At 45.1% G+C, this 21,055-nt stretch overlaps 1 protein-coding gene across 1 annotated transcript in view; it reads left to right on the top strand.

Annotated features, from left to right (window-relative positions):
- Nucleotides 1-992: 992 nt before the first annotated feature.
- SWAP70 (switching B cell complex subunit SWAP70) overlaps nucleotides 993-21,055 on the top strand; it is a 124,654-nt gene continuing 104,591 nt past the window's right edge. The window contains exon 1 of the mRNA XM_068260998.1: nucleotides 993-1,226. Within this exon, the coding sequence (XP_068117099.1) occupies nucleotides 1,131-1,226 (96 nt within the window). The 5' untranslated portion in view covers nucleotides 993-1,130. The remainder of the gene's footprint in view (nucleotides 1,227-21,055) is intronic.

Below are 21,055 nucleotides of genomic sequence, written 5' to 3'. Positions count from 1 at the left end.
GCAGAGGAGAGAGAGGCTCCAGCCTCAGGGCACAGTATAGGAGGGGGAAGCACAACTCGCTCAGCTATCATTCCCTTATTGTGTTTAAAGCAGAGAGAAATAAGAAAAGGGGGTACATGGTAGTGGCTGCAAGCCAGATAACTAAAGATTAAGGTGTTGGGGGTCCTCCTGGGGCGCCTCTTTGTCTAATAGCAATCTGTGTGTGACGGCTGGGGTGGGAGGGATGGAGGGGCGCCCAGTGGAGGACCTTGTCACAGCTGTGGTAGATATCACCCTCCCGGTTATTATAATCCACATACCTCCCAACATTTTGAGATGAGAAAGAGGGACACTTGCGCCACACCCCTAGCCACGCCCCTGGCACACCCCTTGTCACACATACCATCAAGATTTTATAAGAAAAATATGTTGTTTTATGATTCAGACCACACTGGCCCTTTCTATCCTGGTTCATTTTCCTTCATAACACATGGTAATAAGAAATATATCAATTTAAAGGATGGGAATAAAGTTTGGAGTCAATGTAATACATTTTTCAGTAGAAAAATAGATATATTTATATAGATCTGTACATCAGTCCTGAAAGAGGGACAAATTAGGGGGAAAGAGGGACAAGGATCCCAAAGAGGGACAGTTGGGAGCTATGCACACTCCTCATGCATGGTGAGTTGTAGACTTGTAGTTGCAGCATTGCGATAAACCTGTGACATTCAGCTAGCATGAGCTCTAGACTTGTGGCTGTCACAACTCTCTAGTTCTGCTGCTGCTGTCACTGGCAGCCGCTGAGAACTATTTCTTCTTTATTAGAAGTAACTCACATATTCATAGACTCGCATTCTAACCAGCTCCAAGTCTCTGCTACACAGTGGCAAAGCTCTGAGTGAGTGTTGCTGAGCCTGGCTGGCATAGCTTTGCTGCAGGAGCACGCACGGCTGTGCACAGGCACCTCCATTGTCCTAGGAGGTATTCATACAGGGAAGTCGAATGACGAACGTGATTGGTTTGAGGAAGAAAGATCATATGACCGGAGGGGAGGCAGTCAGGCAACTCTCACACTGCGCTGTGCAGAGAGGAGGACTGGGCAAAAAGTTGAATTGTAACCTATTTTCGCTTCACGGGCCACCAGCAACATGGCTCTGAAAGACGAGCTGCTGAAGCCCATCTGGCACGCGTTCACCGCCCTGGATGTGGACAAGTGCGGAAAAGTCTCCAAGTCCCAGCTAAAGGTAAGCGCAGACTCTAGCTGGCATCTAACTGTGGCTGCTACACTAGTGTTTGCATTTTTTAAGGATGTGCTTATTTAGTACCCACTGGTATAGGTCAGATTATTATTATTTAGTATTTATATAGCATCCACATATTCTGCAGCACTGTACAGAGTATATTGTCTTGTCAGGTCACTGTCCAGCAGAGGGACTCACAATCTACTCCTTACTATAGTCATATGTCTGTGTATACAGCAGTGGTCCTCAAACTAAGGCCCGCGACCCGAATGTGGCCCACTGGGGCTTTTTTTTACCAGCCCCCCACACAAAATGTATTACTTATAGATGCGGTCAGCTTGGTGGCCCCCATATAGAATAGCAGTGCTGGCACCACCCATCCACATGGAAGCCAGAATGCAGTCATTCGCCGGTTTCCAATCAAATTCCAATTTGAAATTCCAAATTGGACTGCAGGTTGTCACCTGGGTATGCTTCACTGTCTGGCCCACAAAGACTTCTACATCATTTTATGTATACTCCGGCCCCCCAACAGTCTGAAGTATGTTGACCCGGCCCTCAACCCAAAACGTTTGGGGACCCCTAGTATACAGTATGTACCAAGTATTGTTATGCTGGGAATACACGGTGGAACTTCCCATCCAATCGACGGGAATTGGATGATTATTTCCGACATGTCTGATCTTATTCCGATCGAGAAACGGAATCGATTTTGCAAAGTTATCATCAGAAAATTGATTCCTTTATTGGGGTTTGGACATGTACACACAGTACAAGTTCCAGTCCGATCACCTGTTGATCGGATGGGAAATTGCGTTATGTGTTCTTAGCATAAAGTATCGGAGTCTGGGGCCAATTTTATGGGGAAGCCAATTAATTTATCTGCATGTTTTTGGGATGTGGGAGGAAACCAGAGTGCTTGGAGGAACCCCACTCAGACAAGGGGAGAACATACAAACACTGTGCAGCTCCCTGGCTGGTATTTCAGAATCAGAATCAGAATCCCTTTATTTCGCCAAGTACAGCAAAAGCTGTAATCGGAATTATTTGTGGTACACATGGCATAGGCATAATTATTATAATACAAGACAGACGCACAACATGTATACTTGAAATGCACTGCTATTTCGAACACGGGTAAATAATGATAATAATAAAGGTGCAGGTAGTGGCCTCGAGTCAATTTTGGTGAGCCCAGCTAGAGTACGCTGGTATGCAGGCCAGATAGGGGGAGGTTGGAGTTCAGAAGTCGAACAGCTTGGGAGAAGAAGGTGTTCTTCCGCCTGGTGGTTTTGGATGGTATAGCCCTATAGCGACGACCCAGCGGGAGGAGCTTAAAGTAGCGGCTGCCCGGGTGAACGGGGTCACAGGAGATCATGGTGGCCCGAGGTCGAGAGGTGGAAGAGGAGATCTGATGATCTTCTCCGCGTCCGTTATGACTCTCTGCAGTTTGTGTTTGTCGCTGGCCGTTGCACCAGCATACCAGACAATGACTGAGGAGCAGAGGATGGATTCTATGGTGGAAGTATAGAAACTGGTCAGCAGCTCCCTGGGCATGCCAAATCTCTTCAATTGGCGCAGGAAGAACAGCTTCTGCTGAGATTTCTTCTGGATTTTGGTGGTGTTCTGTTCCCACTTCAGATTGTTTGTCAGAGTCGTGCCGAGGAACCGCACAGATGTCACCCTAGAAACTTCGGTTCCCCCAGTCCCCTGTAGCTCGACAGTCTTTGCTGCGTTGAGGACTAGGTTGTTGTCCTTGCACCAGTTGCATATTCTCTCTACTTCGCTGCGGTACTCCAACTCCCCGTTTCTACCAATAAGGCCAATGATAGTGGTGTCATCTGCGAATTTAATGACTTTCACAGAGTCAGTGGATGAGATGCAGTTATTGGTATAGAGGGAGAACAGAAGAGGTGACAGAACACAGCCTTGTGGAGCCCCTGTATTGGTGGTTCGAACACTGGAGAGGTGGTTGCCAAGCTTCACCTGTTGCGTTCTGTTTGTCAGGAAGTCTTTGATTCATGCTCAAAGAGTAGGGTCAACTCCGAGCTGCGTCAGATTGGTGATCAGGATGTCTGGGCAGATCGCGTTGAACGCTGAGCTAAAGTCCTGCCTTTGAACTGGGGGGCGAGATTGCTATCCACTACGCCACCATGCTGCTGACATCTTCCACATCACTGTACAGAGTATATTGTCTTGTCACTTAACTGTCCCTCAGAAGGGCTCACAATCTAATCCCTACCATAGTCCTATGTCTATGTATGTATAGTGTAGTTTGTGTATCATAGTCTAGAGCCAATTTAGGGTGAAGCCAATTAACTTATTACTATTAATTACTACTTATATAGCACCAACATCTTCCACAGCGCATACAGTATATAGTCATGTCACTAACTGTCCCTCAGAGGAGCTCACAATCTAATCCCTAATATTTTATTATTATTTAGTATGTATTAATAGTTGTAAAGCTTCAGCATCTTTTGCAGTGCTGTACAGAGTACATAGTCATGTCACTTAACTGAAGAGGGGCTCACAATCTAATCCTGCCATAGTCTGACTCATATTTTTATGTATGTATCGTGTAGTGTATGTATCGTAGTCTAGGGCCAATTTAGAGGAACTCAATTTACTTTTCCTAATGCCTCCATGGCAGCACCTATGGGTAGTGGCCCCGCCCCCAGCCCCCTATAGGACAGGTATCTAGTATAAATTGAGTGTAACCTGACTCCACCCTGTCTATGTTTTTCGTCCTTGCCCTCGACAGAGTATCTGGTCTGCGTGCACCCTTACCTCCTCAGACGCCAGGTTCAGCCTCTCCTGGTGGAGCCTTGACTCTAATAGAGTCTCTAAGGGCTGCCCCGTTCTGCTGGTCTTGGGGGCATGGTGGCTTCACGAATTGCAGACATGGGAAGAACATACAAACTCCATGCAGATAGTCCCCTGCCTGGGATTCGAATCGGGGACGCAGCGCTAACCAGTACGCCACCGTGCTACTCATATGTCCATTGTAGTCTGGGGTCAATTTCAGTCGGAATCCAATAAACCTATCTGTATGGTTTTTTTTTGTGAATGTGGGGAGGGGAACCGGAGGCATACATTTAAAAAAGTTGTGAGGTAATTTGGCACGACGTTAAATAACGATATTACTAGCTATATCGGTAAATAACAATTTAAGCACAACATTACATAACAAAAACGGGGAATAACAATTTAATTGCGGTATTACATTATTGGTAAATTTATTGATAATGTTGAACCTAACTATATCCTAACCTCTCCTTACTCTCAAACAGAACCCTCCCCTGGTGGTGCCAAACCCTACGAAATAACAATTGCGCCCATTTTTGTCTACAACTTTTTCAACTGCTCCTAATTGGAAACTCACAGTAAACTCACACAGACATGGGGAGAGCACACAAACTCCTTGAAGATGCTGCCCTGGCTGGGATTTGAACTGTATCAAATCCCAGTGCTCCTTTACAGTGGCGTAGCAATAGGAGATGCAGTGGTTGCGACCGCACCAGGACCCCTGGATTAGAGAGCTTTTCATTGGTGCTATGCGGGTAATGAATGCCTCTATATGTGCATTGAATAGTAGTAATCCTTAGCAAACTGTTTCCTTACTCTGATTAGACCTCTTGGACACTGCAGCTGTCCTTTGGTTTGGTTTTGGAGTAGTTGCGCAGATGTGAGGTGTCTGTGCCTGCGCAGTAGAGCGGACCCGATCGAGGGGAAACTGATACTGCGCCTAAGTGTGGCTCTTGACAAGTGCCGATGAGTGGATCTTTTGGAGGTCCCAGTTTTGGATACCGTCTTCTGAGAAGCACTTTAAAGTGTACCTGAAGTGAAAAAAAACTGCCTGAAATAGTTACTCAGCTAGGTAAAGGGAAGTCCCTGGATCCTCCAGAGGCTTCCCCCGCCCCCTCCACCTCACCGGTACACCACTATGACCTCACAGAAGCCCGATGATAAGGGCTTGTAGACGGAGCTTGGTCGAGCTGTGCAGGTGGCTTACGCCTGTGCACTAGCATGGAGCCGAATGGGCTTGGCTTCTTTCACTGAGCCCAAGCGGCAACTCCTTGCTACTGCAGAGGCTCAAGCCATCCTGTGCAGTGCAGCCGCACTTGTTCACGTATGGAAGCACATGATTGGTGGTTAGGAGGAGGAGGATGTGTGAAGCCTCTGGAGGGTCCAGAGGCTTCCGTCTACCTAGATAAGTATCTAAATGATTCACCTGTGGATCTCACAGGTTTGCATTAAAGTGAACCTAAAGCCAGTTAAAAAAAATGAGATTAACTCACCTGGGGCTTCCCTCAGCCCCCTGCAGCCGATCGGTGCCCTCGCAGCTCCGCTCCGATGCCTCTGGACCCGCCGGCGACGACTTCCGATTTGGCCGTCACCGGCCGACAGGCATGGGAACGCGAGTGATTGTTCGCGTTCCCAGCCTGTATATCGCCCCCTATGCTGCTATTGCGACCTCCTGGCCGCAATAGCAGCATAGGGGGCGATATACAGGATGGGAACGCGAACAATCACTTGCGTTCCCATGCCTGTCGGCCGGTGACGGCGAGACCGGAAGTCGTCGCCGGCGGGTCCAGAGGCATCGGAGCGGAGCTGCGAGGGCACCGATCGGCTGCAGGGGGCTGAGGGAAGACCCAGGTGAGTTAATCTCATTTTTTTTAACTGGCTTTAGGTTCACTTTAAGTGCATCATGCCCAAGTACCCCATGAACCCAACAGATGTACCAGTGGGGGATACATGTACCACATGTTGAGAGCCCGGATGCTACACCAATATGTAAAGTGTTACAGTACAGTACCCCTTATGTGCTACAGGATGGGATTATGGCCCTCTGCATCCTGCAGCCCTCAAGCTGTTACAGAACTACAACTCCCATGATGCCTGTTTATGGCACTTAGTTGGCATTACTTTCGTATTTGGGAAGGTGCTTGGGGCCTAGTGGGTGTCAAAAGGCCCACAACCAACCTTCTCAGGCCTCTTTCCACTTCAGCTTAACAGATCACAAAGGGGCCCGAAATCTACTACCTTGCCTAGGGCCCCATTACACCTTAATCTATCTCTGGGCGGGGGATATATTTATGCATTCATCACCCATAGCTGACAGTGCCCTGCCCCCCTCCTTTCTCCCCGTAATATGTGGACTCTTTGAAGGTGGCCACACACGATTCAATAAAATGATCCGATTTTACGGCAATTCGATAAAAACGATCGTATCTTCCGAAAAAATCGAAAGCTTTTTTTTCATTCGACTATTCGATCGGATTTCCACTTTTCTTCGATTTTTATCGATCCGGAATGGCAGATATTTTTCTTCAATCTTTCTAAAGATTGTATGGTGTGTGTTAGATTGTCTGTTTATTAATACACACACCCTAGCAAATTTGTCAGAGTTTCCAATAATTTTTATCATAATTGGGGAAAAATTGAACATAGGTGTGTGGTACATTGGTCATATTTTTGAAATGTTACATTCAGTCAGAAAAATTGATTGCAATTCTTAAATTGAACAGATATTTAAAAATTGCGTGGTGTGTGGCCACCTTTAGATTACTTCATTTTTCGGCACTGAGCCATTTAGTGGTATCACTCGCTGAACGCCTCTTTTAAACACGCATGCAATTTGTAACTTGAGAAATGTAAATTAGTGCTATACTAAACAATGCCCAAGGTGTGATCATACAACGTCATTAATCTGGTGTTCTAACAACTTGATAAATAAAATTCAGTCCTTTCCATTCTACTCTCAGAGCCCTTTCCACTGGCTGTGTTGCGATCTGAAAATCGGATCACATGCGTTATCACTGTAATCGTGGTGCCACTTATCCACTGCGTTGATCACAAGTGATGTGCTTTTTACTTAAAGGGATACTGTAGGGGGAAAATGAGTTGAACTTACCCGGGGCTTCTAATGGTCCCCCGTAGAAGTCCTGTGCCCGCGCAGCCAGTCCCAGATGCTCCGGCCCCGCCTCTGGTTCACCTCTGGAATTTCAGACTTTAAAGTAGGAAAACCACTGCGTCTTCGTTGCCGTGTCCTCGCTCCCGCTGATGTCACCAGGAACGTACTGCGCAGGCACACACCATACTGGGCCTATGCAGTACGCTCCTGGTGACATCAGCGGGAGCGAGGACACGGCAACGCAGGCGCAGTGATTTCAGACTTTAAAGTCTGAAATTCCAGAAGTGAACTGCAGGCGGGGCTGGAGCATCTGTGAGCGGCTGCACGGGCACAGGATGTCTGCGGGGGACCATTAGAAGCCCCAGCTAAGTTCAACTCATTTTCCCCCGACCCCCCTACATTATCCCTTTAAGCGCAATTGCACTGTCTGCCGCAGTATTCCTGTGATTGTGCTAAGGTAGTAATCTCTGGGAATGCACAAAAATTGCATAGCAAGTACAATACTATGTGATTTTCATGCAATTTCCCTATGTGGCATGAAGGCCCACCCCCTCTTCTCACAATCACAATTGAGCTACATATAATGTTGATTATACTAGAAAATTGCGATGCAACACACAGGAAAATGTGTTTAAAAAAAGCTGTAAATCTCAGCGTGATTGCGATTTGCAATGGAAATGAGGCTCTCATATAGTTAAAGGGAACCTGAGATGTGAGGTATATGGAGGCTGCCATATGTATTTTGTTTTAAACAATACCAATTGCCTGGCAGCCCTAATCCTATGTCTCTAATGCTAGGTACACACCATACAATTTTCTGTTATGCTGGGAATACACGGCTCGATTTAGAGCCATTTAGATGGCTCGATTGATAATTTCCGACACGTCCGATCTCCCGCCCGATCGTTTCCGCACTCCATTTTGAACGAGAGACAATGGAAAAAGATAAGAAAAACGAGCAAAAGATAAGAGAATCGACCGCAGAATCAAGTGCGAAAAACGATCGGGCGCGGAATTGAGTGCGAAAATCGAGCTGTGTATTCCCAGCATAAGATTTTCTGTTAGAGTACTAAAGGTAACGACAGGTCTGTTGTCGCCTCCCGCTGGGCGTGTTTTCAGCAGACAGTACAGCGTGTGTACAGTCTGTCGGTGGACTGATAAGGCTGTTTGTGAAAGATCCGCTGGGCGGATCGTTCAGAAACAGCCTTATCAGTCCGCCGACAGACTGTACACACGCTGTACTGTCTGCTGAAAACCCGCCCAGCGGGAGGTGACGATGGACCAGTCGTTGCCTTTAGTACGGCATGTGTATGAGCCTTTACCTGCCAGATAGATCATTTGCAACATGTTGGAAATGATCTATCTAACCATCTATCTGCCTAGCAATGAGGCATTGTTCTACTCAGCAGGAGATAACCAGAAGACAATGCAATAGAGATAATGACCAGTCTCTGCAGGTGTGTACACATGCACTACTAAAGAGAACGACGGGTCTGTCAGACCCTCCCACTGGGCGGTCGTTCTCCCGACAGTAGTGCGTGTGTACAGTCTTTTATCAGTCTGCTGACAGCACATACACACGCGCATACTGTCGGCTAAAGACCGCCCAGCGGGAGGGTCCGGCGGACCCGTCGTTGCATTTGGTAGTGCGTGTGTACACACCTTAAGACATAAAACTTTTAGCCACAGACCCTTAACAAGCACGCAGCAGATCAGGTATACTTACTTAGGATTTACAGGATTAGCCATATGCTTGTTCCAGGGTTTTGATTCAGACACTACTTATGCCAGAAGATCAACAGGGCTGCCAGGAAACTGACATTGTTTACAAGGAAATAAACACGGCAGCCTCCATATCCCTCTCACCTTGGGTGCCATTTAAATTATTAAAAGGAAACTCCCCTTTTGTTTAGTGTTAAAAAAAGCACACCCTCTTGTTCAACACTCCACATGACTTATTTCGTAATAACGGTATATAGCGTTGACATCTTTCGCAGTGCTTTACAGTGACCATGGTCACGTCACTTAGCATCCTTCAGAGGAGCTTGCAATCTAACCTGGGTTCAAATCTCAGCTCTACCTGTTCAGTAAGTTAGCACCTATGCAGTAGGAGACCTTGGGCAAGTCTCCCTAACACTGCTACTGTCTATAGAGGGCCTGCAGCTCTGGCGCTTTGAGTCCAGGAGAAAAGTGTCATATACATGTTCTGTGTCAGCTGTAATCTCTACCACAGTCCACCATAAGTAGGATGGACCATTTTTCAGTGTGTCAACCTTATGAATACATAAAACAGCCATTGTACTATGTTCCTGGAATATGAGTTACTAGTGCTTCTGCCCTGTGTAGCTACTCATGCAGGAACATAGGAAGTTCTGTACACTCTGTACCCCAGAAAGACTACATAAAAAAATCTCAATATGATATGTCTTGCACAGTTTAGACATACTTGTACTGCGCTGGTACATGCTTAGATCAATCTGTTAGCAAAAGAAGTGCAAACCAGCCAGGGGCGGATCTTCCATAAAGCAATGTGAATCATGTGCTTCAGGGCGGTAACAATTAGAGACAGCAGGAGGTAGATACCCTCCCCAAATGTTCTCCTCCCCGCGTTCCCCGTCTCCTCCTCTCTAGATGCGCAGCGGCGCCTCACTCACCTGCACTCAGCGTTCCAGCAATGGGATCGCCATTTGCCCATCCAGCATCCTGTATCCATGGCTACAGTGGTGCCTCATGTGACCTGTCACGTGCTGCCAGTCAAATGAGGCACCGCTGTAGTCAGGAGGAAGCAGGACTTCATGTGTGGCTGGTGATCCCATTGCTAATCTGCGTGCAATCGTGAATTTGCATACGCTAACGTGAATTTTCGCACAAAGCAAATTCGTGATTGCGCACGAAAACTGTTACGCGCGTTATAGCGTGCGCAAAACCCTAGTGCGACTGTAATATGATTTATCACGGCTTTGTGAATCAAGCCCCATGTGTGAAAGGAGCTTTAAAGCCAACTTAGAAAAGTTAGAAAACACAGTAAACTTAAAAACATTCCCCAAAAGTAGGTTTTACATGGAGGTATTGCCTGCTCTTTTCACCTCTGCTCATCATTGTTTAATATGTTTTTCTGCCTTCGAAAGATGCTCACGTGTGGACTACTAATTCCATGCATGAGTGATGCAGTATACTGAGCATGCTCGGTTTGTGCGTTCACACATGCTCAGTACTGTCCCATACATCTGTGCTTGCTCAAATACGCCGAGCTGGAACAAGCGGGACAGAGCATACATATGGGAGCATGGCTGTCTTGGGTGGAGAATTGGAGGCTTAAAGGACACCTGAAGTGAGAAGAATAGGAGCCTGCCATATTTATTTCCTTTTAATTAATACCAGTTGCCTGACTGTCCTTCTAATCGTCTGCCTTTATTACTTTAAAAGGACTCTGAGCACCTCTCATGGGCATGCCTTTAAGCCAGACTACTTCCAACAAAGTCGTGCTATGACCCTTCTGGAGGAGCCTCTTGCAATGGCCATGTGTGTCACTTCCTCTTCCTGCTTCATTCAGTGATGCACTTCTCTAACAGAGAAGAAAGGGGTGACCGGGCATGCATGAGTAAGGCATCACTATGCATATGACCCTGTCTACGCACTTTGCCGCAGGGTCATATAAATGATGTTTTGTGCATTGCGGTGCAATAGGGGTGGAGCATTGCACTGCAAACGCAATGGCCATATGCAAAACCAGCCTTTGGGCCCTTTTAATCACCTGCGCTTGCGCAAGCTGTATTTCCCACTATCCACGCTTGTGCCGTACAGCCGTCGGGAATGTACCGTGATCGCAACGAGAATCTAGCCAGCCGGCGATTGTGGTTTGACAAAAAACGAATTGCGATAGTGGAAAATGAGCATCGCGATTTACATGTTATCGCGGTGCTCTAGCGATTGGCAAAACGGCTGTGATCCGCTTTTTGAATCGGATTGAGCCAGTGGAAAAGGGCCCTTAAGGTTTTCCTGGCTGTCAGGCTGTGCCATTATTTTGGCAAAAACTCTCCGTAATGGCCACATAAAGTATTATGAAATATTTATAAATAATACTTTATATATTCCTATTAAAAAAAATAAATACTACAAACGTACTGGTAAGTTAATTGCCCCCACCCCCCATTTCACATTTTGCCAGATAGATGAACCAAAAAAATCTCATGTTGTATTCCCAGCATAAAGCCATTCTTTTATTAATTTCCAACATGTCCAATCTTATTTTTGATTGTTTTTCTGATCGATTTCTCATAGAAGTGAACAGAAATCGATCAGAGAAACTATCGGAAAATCGATCAGACAGTAAATCTACTGAAAAATCTCATTGCGTAGTCCCAGCATTAGACTATGGAAGGGAGTTTAGAGTATGGCTATGGCAGGGACATTAGATTGTGAGCTCCTCTGAGGGCACGCTATATAAATACACAACAATGAGAATTAACTGCTTTATGTTTCTTAAAGAGAACCCGAGGTGGGATTTAATTATGTTAGTGGGGCACAGAGGCTGGTTGTGCACACTAACACCAGCCTCTGTTGCCCCATGGTGTGCCTCCAGGACCCCCCTGCGCGCTACTATACCCCCCGCAGTGCTGGCGACACGCAGCATGTCGCCAGCACAATGTTTACCTATGCCTGACTGTTAGCGCCGCTCCCCCGCCTCCTCCGTATCGGCGCTACCCGCCCGCGTCCCTCCCCTCCCGCTGATAGGGGGGAAGTGACGCGGGCGGGTAGCGCCGATACGGAGGAGGCGGGGGAGCAGTGCTGACTGACACCGCATAGGTAAACATTGTGCTGGCGACACGCTGTGTGTCGCCAGCACTGCGGGGGGTATAGCGGCGCGCAGGGGGGTCCTGGAGGCACACCATGGGGCAACAGAGGCTGGTGTTACTGTGCATAACCAGCCTCTGTGCCCCACTAACATAATTAAATCCCACCTCGGGTTCTCTTTAAAGAGAAACCGTGACCAAGAATTTAACTTCATCCCAATCAGTAGCTGATAACCCCTTTTACATGAGAAATCATTTCCTTTTCACAAATGGATCATCAGGGGGCTCTGTATGGCTGATATTGTGGTGAAACAACCTCCTACAGGAAACTGTCAGGAGCATGGTCCTGGCAGTTTCCTGTCTGTGAACCTCGTTGCATTGTGGGAAATAGCTGTTTACAGCTGTTTTCAACTGCCAAAAAGCAAGAAGCATCTCCTTCCGGTGACATCACCTGCCAGCAGTATAAATGTCACCATGTGATAAATGTCAGAATGTAAATCAGGGAGAGGAAAGATTTTACAATGAGCAAACACTGACTAAATCATTTATACATAATTATTGTAAAAACTAAGCACTTTTTTATTACATTATTTTCACTGGAGTTCCTCTTTAACACTCGGCAATCAGATTAAGTCCAGCACAGAAGGAGGAAGGTCATATGTGAATGAAAGTAACTACTGTAAGCATTCTTTGTTTTATTGAAGGAAAAGTAAACAAAGAGTAGCCCTTTAGATGGGTTATGTCACATACTAACCAAGATGTTAGAATAACTAGCAGGGACGCAGCTGCAAGGACACCCGAAGTGAGAGGGAAATGGGGGCTGACATATGTATTTCCTTTTTAACAATACCAGTGGCCTGGCTGTCCTGCTGAGCCTCTGCCTGTAATACTTTTAGCCAAAGACCCTGAACAAGCATGCAGATTATGTGTTTCTGACTGAAGTCTTACTCCATATGCCACATGCTTGTTTCAGGTGTGTGATTCAGACACTACTGCAGCCAAATAGATCAGGAGGACAGCCAGGCAACTGGTATTGTTTAAAAGGAAATACATCTAAATATGGCAGCCTTCATATCTCTTTCACTATATGTATCCTTTCAGCATTATTGTTCAGTGGTATTAGCTGAAGGGTGAGTGATTCTAGAAGAGTGTACAGTATTCTCTCCTAGAGTTGCTGCTGGTGCCTATATTATGTCCTCTGCAGAAATACATATAAAGGACGTCTATTATTATTAGCACAGGTAATTCCTGGTTAACAAACAACGTCAGGAATATAGGTTTGTTCTTAAAGTGGGTTTTACTCAAAATGACGTTTTTGTTTTAAAAAAGTAAACCCAGTAAAAAGAACGAATATAAAATACTATAAAGGCTGGCTCTCATACTGGGGCATTTTTCAGGAGCATTTCAGCTCTGGGCGATCAGCAAAGTGATGTAACAATATATCCCTATAGGCTTGAAAAGGTTGATGGGCACAGACAATCCAGGAACCAAAGGAAACACGAAAGAGAAAAACCAGAGCCAGTAGTGTCACAGCATTGGGTAATGATCTGCTTAAAGAGACACTGAAGCGAAAAAAAATTATGATATTATGATTTGTATGTGTAGTACAGCTAAGAAATAAAACATTAAGATCAGATACATCAGTCTAATTGTTTCCAGTACAGGAAGAGTTAAGAAACTCCAGTTGTTATCTCTATGCAAAAAAGCAATTAAGCTCTGCGACTGAGGGCTGTTATCTGACTTTTATTATCTCAACTGTTCCTGGACTATTTACTTTTCTTCTGCCAGAGGAGAGGTCATTAGTTCACAGACTGCTCTGAAAGAATCATTTTGAATGCTGAGTGTTGTGTAATCTGCACATATTATAGAATGATGCAATGTTAGAAAAAACACTATATACCTGAAAATAAAAATATGAGAATATTTTCTTTGCTGCTAAACTTGTAGTAATTATTCATAGTACACAACCAATTCATTATATCATATATTCTTTTTCGCTTCAGTGTCTCTTTAAGGAGATTTACTCACACTTTTCAGGTTGCAAGCAGATTGCAACCACCAATTGGGCACACAGTGGAATTCCCACCACTGCTCGGGTATGAGAAGGTCTGCACAGGTCGGTTATGAGCCAAGTCCTTGAGAGGAGGCTGAGCTGATAAAAACAACAAACTCCAAAAGCAAGTAGAGAGTAGAGAATGATACGAGCACCTCCAAGAGTGAGGCCCCTTTTGGAGGTGCTCGTATTGTTCTCTACTCTATTATTGGTTACTTGCTTTTTGATATCATTGACCTGAGGATGCGGGTGAAGCCCGTGAAACATGTTGCCATACCCTTATTTTTTTAGTATAAATAAATTGTCTTGTTTAAATCAAGTCGTTGTTGGCATTTTTTCTTCAGGAGAGGTGAGTCTCACTTCTGCCTCTCCATTTTAAGCTGTTTTTAATTGTTTTATATTGTTGGGCGCCTCCACCCTCTTCCCATATCCCTATAGGACCATTCTCACTGCAACATTTGTGATAAATTGAAAACGCGCTGCATGTAGCGTTTCGGTCACGATCGCAATGTGATTCTCATTCCCCCCCGGTTCAATTGAATCAATTTAAGCCTTATTCAACTGATTTGATAGAATGGGAATTCTATTGTTGTTCTACACTTCAACTGGTTATGGTTATGTTCATTCACTTACGAGGACCAGGTTGGTCGCTTGCTTTGTAGAACCTCAGCTTTACCAGTAGAAGATTCATGTTTTTTTTTTAGGTGTACTATGTGGAGAACTGGACTTTGACTGATATCACTTGGATTTCTCAGTCGGGTCTGATTGTAATTACAGTGCTTTAGTATACTGCAGGCCTTCAAAATGTACGCATCTACAATACTGATCACCTGGTTGAAGCCTTCAGGGCAGGGCTGTGGAGTCGGTACAAAAATCATTCGACTCCGACTCCTCAGTTATGAAACCACTGACTCCTTAGTCGAATTTTTACAAAGGCTATGGATTTGGTTCAAAATTTATCCAACTCCCAAGTTTACTGAAACTACCATCTCTGACTCCAGGTACCCAAAATTGCTCCGACTCGACTCTGACTCCGACTCCACAGCCCTGCTTAAGGGATTGATTGGTGTGTGGTCATCTTTGATCTACGTTCTGCAGAAGGAAGTGGGAGTTCTGGTGGTGGAAATGGGATGATGGGTGGAGAAGGACAATGTTCAGTGCTGTAGTTTTTGCATAGCTATACAATTACTGTATCATTGCGTATAGTTAATACTAGTGGGTACCCAGAGTAGACTTCAAGATGAGTTCTGTGTGCCATTTGCTGGTGCTTATGGCTGTCATTTTTTCGGTGATTGGAGGAAAAAGAAATGTCCAATTATAATAAAATGGAAATAGATATCAGTAGTGATGGCCATGGAGAACTCAGGGAGAAGCATATGATCAGTTTGGTCAGGTGACAGTTATGTAAGTCTCTGATTTGCTAGTCATGATCATGTTCTAATCTAAAGAAGGATGTCATCACAGCAAATCAGAGCTTTGCAAATCAGCTGATCAAATCAAATCACATGCTTCTCCATGAGTTCTCCTAGACATGACTATCACTAGATATGAGCAAATGAGGATATATATGTAAAATATATGAAGCAGGCTGAGGCACTAATGACCTATTGACCCTACTACAATGGCTATAGTAGTCCACGTTTCAGAAAATGCAGAAAAGTGCTGCTATAATACGAATCTATGTTTCAAAGGGTAACTAAAGACGCAAAGGTGTATTATTAGAAAACTAACACAGGATGTGTGGTTGGTTACTAATAAGTTGGTTTTGTTTCCTTGTGAAGTCCCAGGTCATCAGGAAGTTAACTATGTAAAAACAATGATTAGTTTCTACAGTGTTTGTAAGATCTACAGCTGCAGGATACGGCTAATGAATCATTTTACTAAGGAAGGAATTACTCCACACCTCGCCTCTATCTTTCTACTGATCCCAAACCTTTCACCTTTCAAACATCTCTGTCCTTATTTTCTTCCACAATTGTCCCTCTTGTGTACTCAAACCCCTCTGTCTTGCTTTCCTTTACAATCATCCCTTTTATACAACCCAATTCCCTCTGTTACTCTTTCTTCATCAAATCTTCTATTTAACCCAAACTTCACATGCCTTCTTTCTTCCACAACTTTCTTTCTGTTAGCTCAAACCTTTCTTTCCATGTTCCTCACTTGTCTCTCCTATACACTCCCAAACACCTCTGCTCTTCTTGCTCCACACCTGTTCCTCTATTGCGCTCAACCCTTCAATCCCTTTGTCCACCACAACTGTTCCTTTAGAATCAAGCCCCTTCTTTCCCCTTACAACTGTGCTTTTTGACATCATCCCAAATGTCTCTGCGATCTCCCTGATGGCCCAAACCACCCTGTCCCTCTTTTATTTCGACTGCCCCCCTATTGAACCTCTTACCCACTGTCATTTTTTAACCAAAACAGTTTTCATATTGGTCCAAATCTCTTTGTCCTTTTTTCCTCCAAATCCTCCAAAACTTTTTATCTTTTGATCTTAACCTATCGGTCCTGGTTTCCTTGTCTGTGGTCCGTCTTTTGAACCCTTTTAAGGGGGAGTGGAAGTCCAAGATCTGATCCTAGAAACTGTGGCTCAGTGTCTCTTAAGAGTGTTGCAGTCATGGGTGGCGCTACTGGGGCACTGCTCCCCCCACCACCCCAGGAATCACTGTGCCCCCCTAGGTTCCCCTCCCCTTACACATTCAGTAACATACATTTAGGTAAACAAGATGGGGACTGTAAAAAACTCTTCATACCAGCCTGAGTCTATGTAGTGATTAAGTAAACCAAGGGTCTTATCTATTTGCCATAAATTCCTCACAATCCTTTCAAGATCCTTTGTAATTAATGTATCTGGATGACACTTATATTGGCAAAAAAAATCTCCCTACCTCCTTCTGATTGCAGTGTTCTCCCCAGGCTTTTTTAGCTGGGTGCTCCACATGGCTGATTGTGGTGAGCATCGGGCTGTCATCGGCTCGCTTCTGCAGGGGATTCTCTTTATCTTCCGCTCATTTTTCTTGTTTTTCCATTGTCTTCTATGCAGAATCGAGCGGCAAAACGATCGGGCGGAAGATTGGATGTGTCGGAAATCATCAATCTGAATGGCTCAGAATCGAGCCGTGTATTCCCAGCATTACAAGCTGAAAGCTTATCAATAAACTTATCAATAAACTAGGATAATTAGTCAAAACCTCTTGTCTGTAAAATACGTGCTCTAGTCTCCAGCAGTGCATAGTTACTAAGATAAGGATTTACACACACAGTGTTTCTCTTCCACCTGTCTCTTCCCCCTCCCCTTGCTTGTAGAGTCGTGAGACACAGGCTGGGACTGGAATGATTTGTCTGCGATCTGTCCATACAGGAGCAGCTTGCTAGCAAGTAAGGATTAAAGGATAAAGCATGCCAGCAAACTATCCAAGTACATCAGTAGTTAACTTTTCTTCAATAATAGCACCATCATTTGGACAATCTGCTCTGCTCAAACACCTCTGAGTGATATTTGTAATGTTCACATTTGATTCCGATCATTGCTGGACTAGTTAGCCTTCATTTTCTCAAGTTCTAGTTAGGCAAAAAATATCTAAAGTTCTCTATACAAACATTGATTTTGATCACCCAAATGGGCCTCACCAGCCAACCTTTGTGCCCCTCCAAAAATTTCAGCTGGAGCCATCACTGGTTGTAGATACAGCTTTGTTGGGTTCCCAGTCTGATGTGTAGATCGTCTTTACAATCTCGTTTGCAGGTGTCTGTCTCATGTTTATTTTCTTTGTGAAGGAATTATTTTCATTTCCTCTGCAGTACCATGCGGAAGTTGTAGCAGAGATTCTGCAAAGTGTCACTGAGATAAAAGCACAAAACCGAAAAATCTGACAGTCATGAGAGATTTCATAAGAAAGGGATGATGGGAGGCAGAAGTGACACGTTCAGTCTTCTTTTCACACAGGAAGTTGTGAAACGGTCGGAAAAGTCAAGGGATAAAAATACTCCTGACAAGGCTGATCTCACCCAGCAGGCACCACAAACCCAAGTAAAGAATCAGCCCACATGTCATGAAGGAGCAACCGATTTCCCAGGTTCCATCCAAGTCAGCAAGACAATTAGAGATTAAGGCTGGTTTCACAGTGGGACGTTACAGGCGCACGTTAGAGCAGCCTGTAACGCACCCCACCGCACAGCAATGAAAAATCAATGGGCTGTTCACAGTGCCCACGTTGCGTTACAGTGTAACGCTGCGCCATAATATAACGTACTGCATGCAGTACTTTCTAAGCGGCAGAGCCGTGTTAGACTGCTTGCACATGCTCAGTAACGTTGGGGAGGAGCGGAGAGCGGCCAGGCACATGGCTTATTAATATTCACTGCACTCAGTGACGTGCAGTGTTTACTTCCTGGAGCGGCCGCTCTGTGCAGCGATTGGCCGACGGGACCACGTGATGCCGCATGCGCACAAGAGTACGCATCACGGCGTCACGGACGCCAGAGTGAGCTGCACAACGCGGCTCACTCTGACGCCCACCTTAGAGAGCACCAGACGTTGCGTTAGGGGCACGTTATGCGACCATAACGTCCCCTAAAACGCAACGTCCTGGTGTGAAACTAGCCTAAACCTAGAAGGCAATTTTAGGGTCACATGGGGATGCAGGGGACGTCCATGCTAGCAAAGAGTTGCCTATGTTTAAGTGTATCTTTGGACACAAAAATAGGATATTATTAGGCTAATGTCACACTATGTGCATTGCGTTATAATGCAACAGAAACTCTGGCTCACTTTTGGCTCAAAAGCACTCAGAAAAGCGCTTACAGTATATCTGAGCCGTGAACCTGACCTCTTGCACCGGACAGGAGGAAAACAAAGAGAAATGCACCCTGTATACTGTATATTTAGAGAGTGTAGCGTGTTTAATTCCTCCTCATCTATGACTAATCACCAGTGTAATTTGATCTCTCAGCTCTGTCAGCTGGCTGCCATGGCAGAGCAGCTGATTTGTTAACACAGGATGGTCACAATATGTCTGCTTTCATGGAAGCAGGAAGTAGACACACTGCAGATGTATTGCAGGATTCGTATCAGCTGTAACAAAGAAATGATTTTCTTTAAAGGTTATTATGCTGTTGCTTATCTTTTAGAGCAGAGAGGAAGTTCTGAGTTTAGGTCCGCTTTAAAGAGGAACTCCAGTGAGCATTTTACTGTTGGCAGGTGATGTAGCTGCTGCATGGTTTTTGGCAGTTGGAAACAGCTGTAAACAGCTATTTCCCACAAAAGTTCGAACTTTTCTTGTGGGAGGTGTTACTTGTGGGAGGGGTTTCACCACAATATCAGTCATACAGCACCCCCTGATGGTCTGTTTGTGAAAAGGAATAGATTTCTCATATAAAAGGGGGCATCAGCTACTGATTGGGATAAAGTTCAATTTTTGGTCTGAGTTTCTCTTTAAACCCACACACTCTAGCCTAGCACTGCAATATGATACCGTCGCGGAGGAATTGGCATAAACTGTTCTATATTTCCAGCCACTTCTTAAATATCCCTGAGAGTAGTATTCATCTCTGTTTTCCCATTGATACATAATCTGTTTCCATTTCGGTGGCACAATGAAATCAGCGGGGGACTCATGCATAATGAATACCAATCACTCACTCTACTGTCCCCTCAGTGCTCCGCACTCCTCATACACTGTGCTGTGCAAGCTTCTGTGTACACAGAGGTGTGGTAGGAAGATTGATGCTGGGTACACACCATGCATTCTTTCAGTCGACTTTCCATCTGATCGATTTCCGATTCGATTCTCTTATCTTATTCTTATCTATTTCCATTCACTTCTAGGAGAAATCGATCAGAAAAACGATTGAAAATAAGATCGGACACATCGGAAATGATCTATCGAACCATTTATCTAACACAAAATTGTATGGTGTGTACCTAGCATTAGGGCTGGTTCACACAAAAAATTGCTAAGCGTAATCGCAAGCGCTTAGCGCTTTTTGTAGCGATCTGCAGTCGGGATTCCCGGCATGTGCCTAGCGATTTTTAATTGATGCCTAGCGATTTTGGAGCAACTGGCTGGGATTTTGAACTGGGGACCAAGCGCTGCAAGGTGACAGCGCTAACCACTACACAACTGCGCTCTGCGTTTGGGAAAAAAAATCACATTGCTCTGGTGTGAAGTAGCCTATGCAAACACATTAGCCAAGCGATTTATGAAACACTGGCGCTTTTAAAAGTACTTAAATGTTTTCTTGGCGTGAGCCAGCCCTTAAGTAAATCAATATGATGTGTATGTGTATCAACACTAGTAACCCCAGATAGAAGGCTGGTGAATGCGCAGTTCAGCCTCCTGTGTGAAAGAGGTCTATACATGACTAATGACCTACTGAACTTGTTCCTTTCTGCTTCCCTGCTGCCAGAAATGCTTCTCACAATCAGAAAGCAGTGTTCAGGTATTAAAGTGAATCTGGGAGGAAGGGGACAAAAGGCTTCTTCTAGCCCCATATAGTCTGTCAAGCTCCTCGATGTCCTCCCAGTCCCCTCCAATGTGCCGCTATTAGGCCTCGTTCGCACCATACGCAATCAGCAAGAACATTACAAGTGCATAGAGAGCACTTCTGACGTTCAGATTATATGCACTGCGCTATCGCACTGCTGCATGCATTTTTTGCCAAAGCGCATTGCTGATCCCATTCACTGTAATGAATGGTATCAGCAGCGCAACGCACAGCCATACGCATTGCCTAATGTGAACGAGGTTTTAACACCATTAAATCCGCAACCCAGCAGACAGGGCTGGGGAGTCAGAGTTGGAGTCGGGGCTATTTTGGGTACCTGGAGTCGGAGTTGGTGGTTTCATAAATTGAGGAGTCGGAGACGGGATTCGTATAATTTTTGTGCCAAATCCACAGCTTGGTAAATATTAGACTTATGAGTTGGAGTCTGGGCAATTTTGGGTACCTGGAGTCGGAGTTGGAGTCGGATGATTTTTGTACCGACTCCACAGCCTTGCCAGCAGAGTCCCGAACTACTATGCTTGCTTAGTTCTGGGCTGTGCACCTCCTTGATCGTGCTCATGTG

The sequence above is a fragment of the Hyperolius riggenbachi genome, chromosome 11, assembly GCF_040937935.1.
Source record: "Hyperolius riggenbachi isolate aHypRig1 chromosome 11, aHypRig1.pri, whole genome shotgun sequence".
NCBI classification, from domain to species: Eukaryota; Metazoa; Chordata; class Amphibia; order Anura; family Hyperoliidae; genus Hyperolius; species Hyperolius riggenbachi.
The sequence above is the reverse complement of the archived record's forward strand: the minus strand, read 5'-3'. Positions and strand labels throughout refer to the sequence as shown.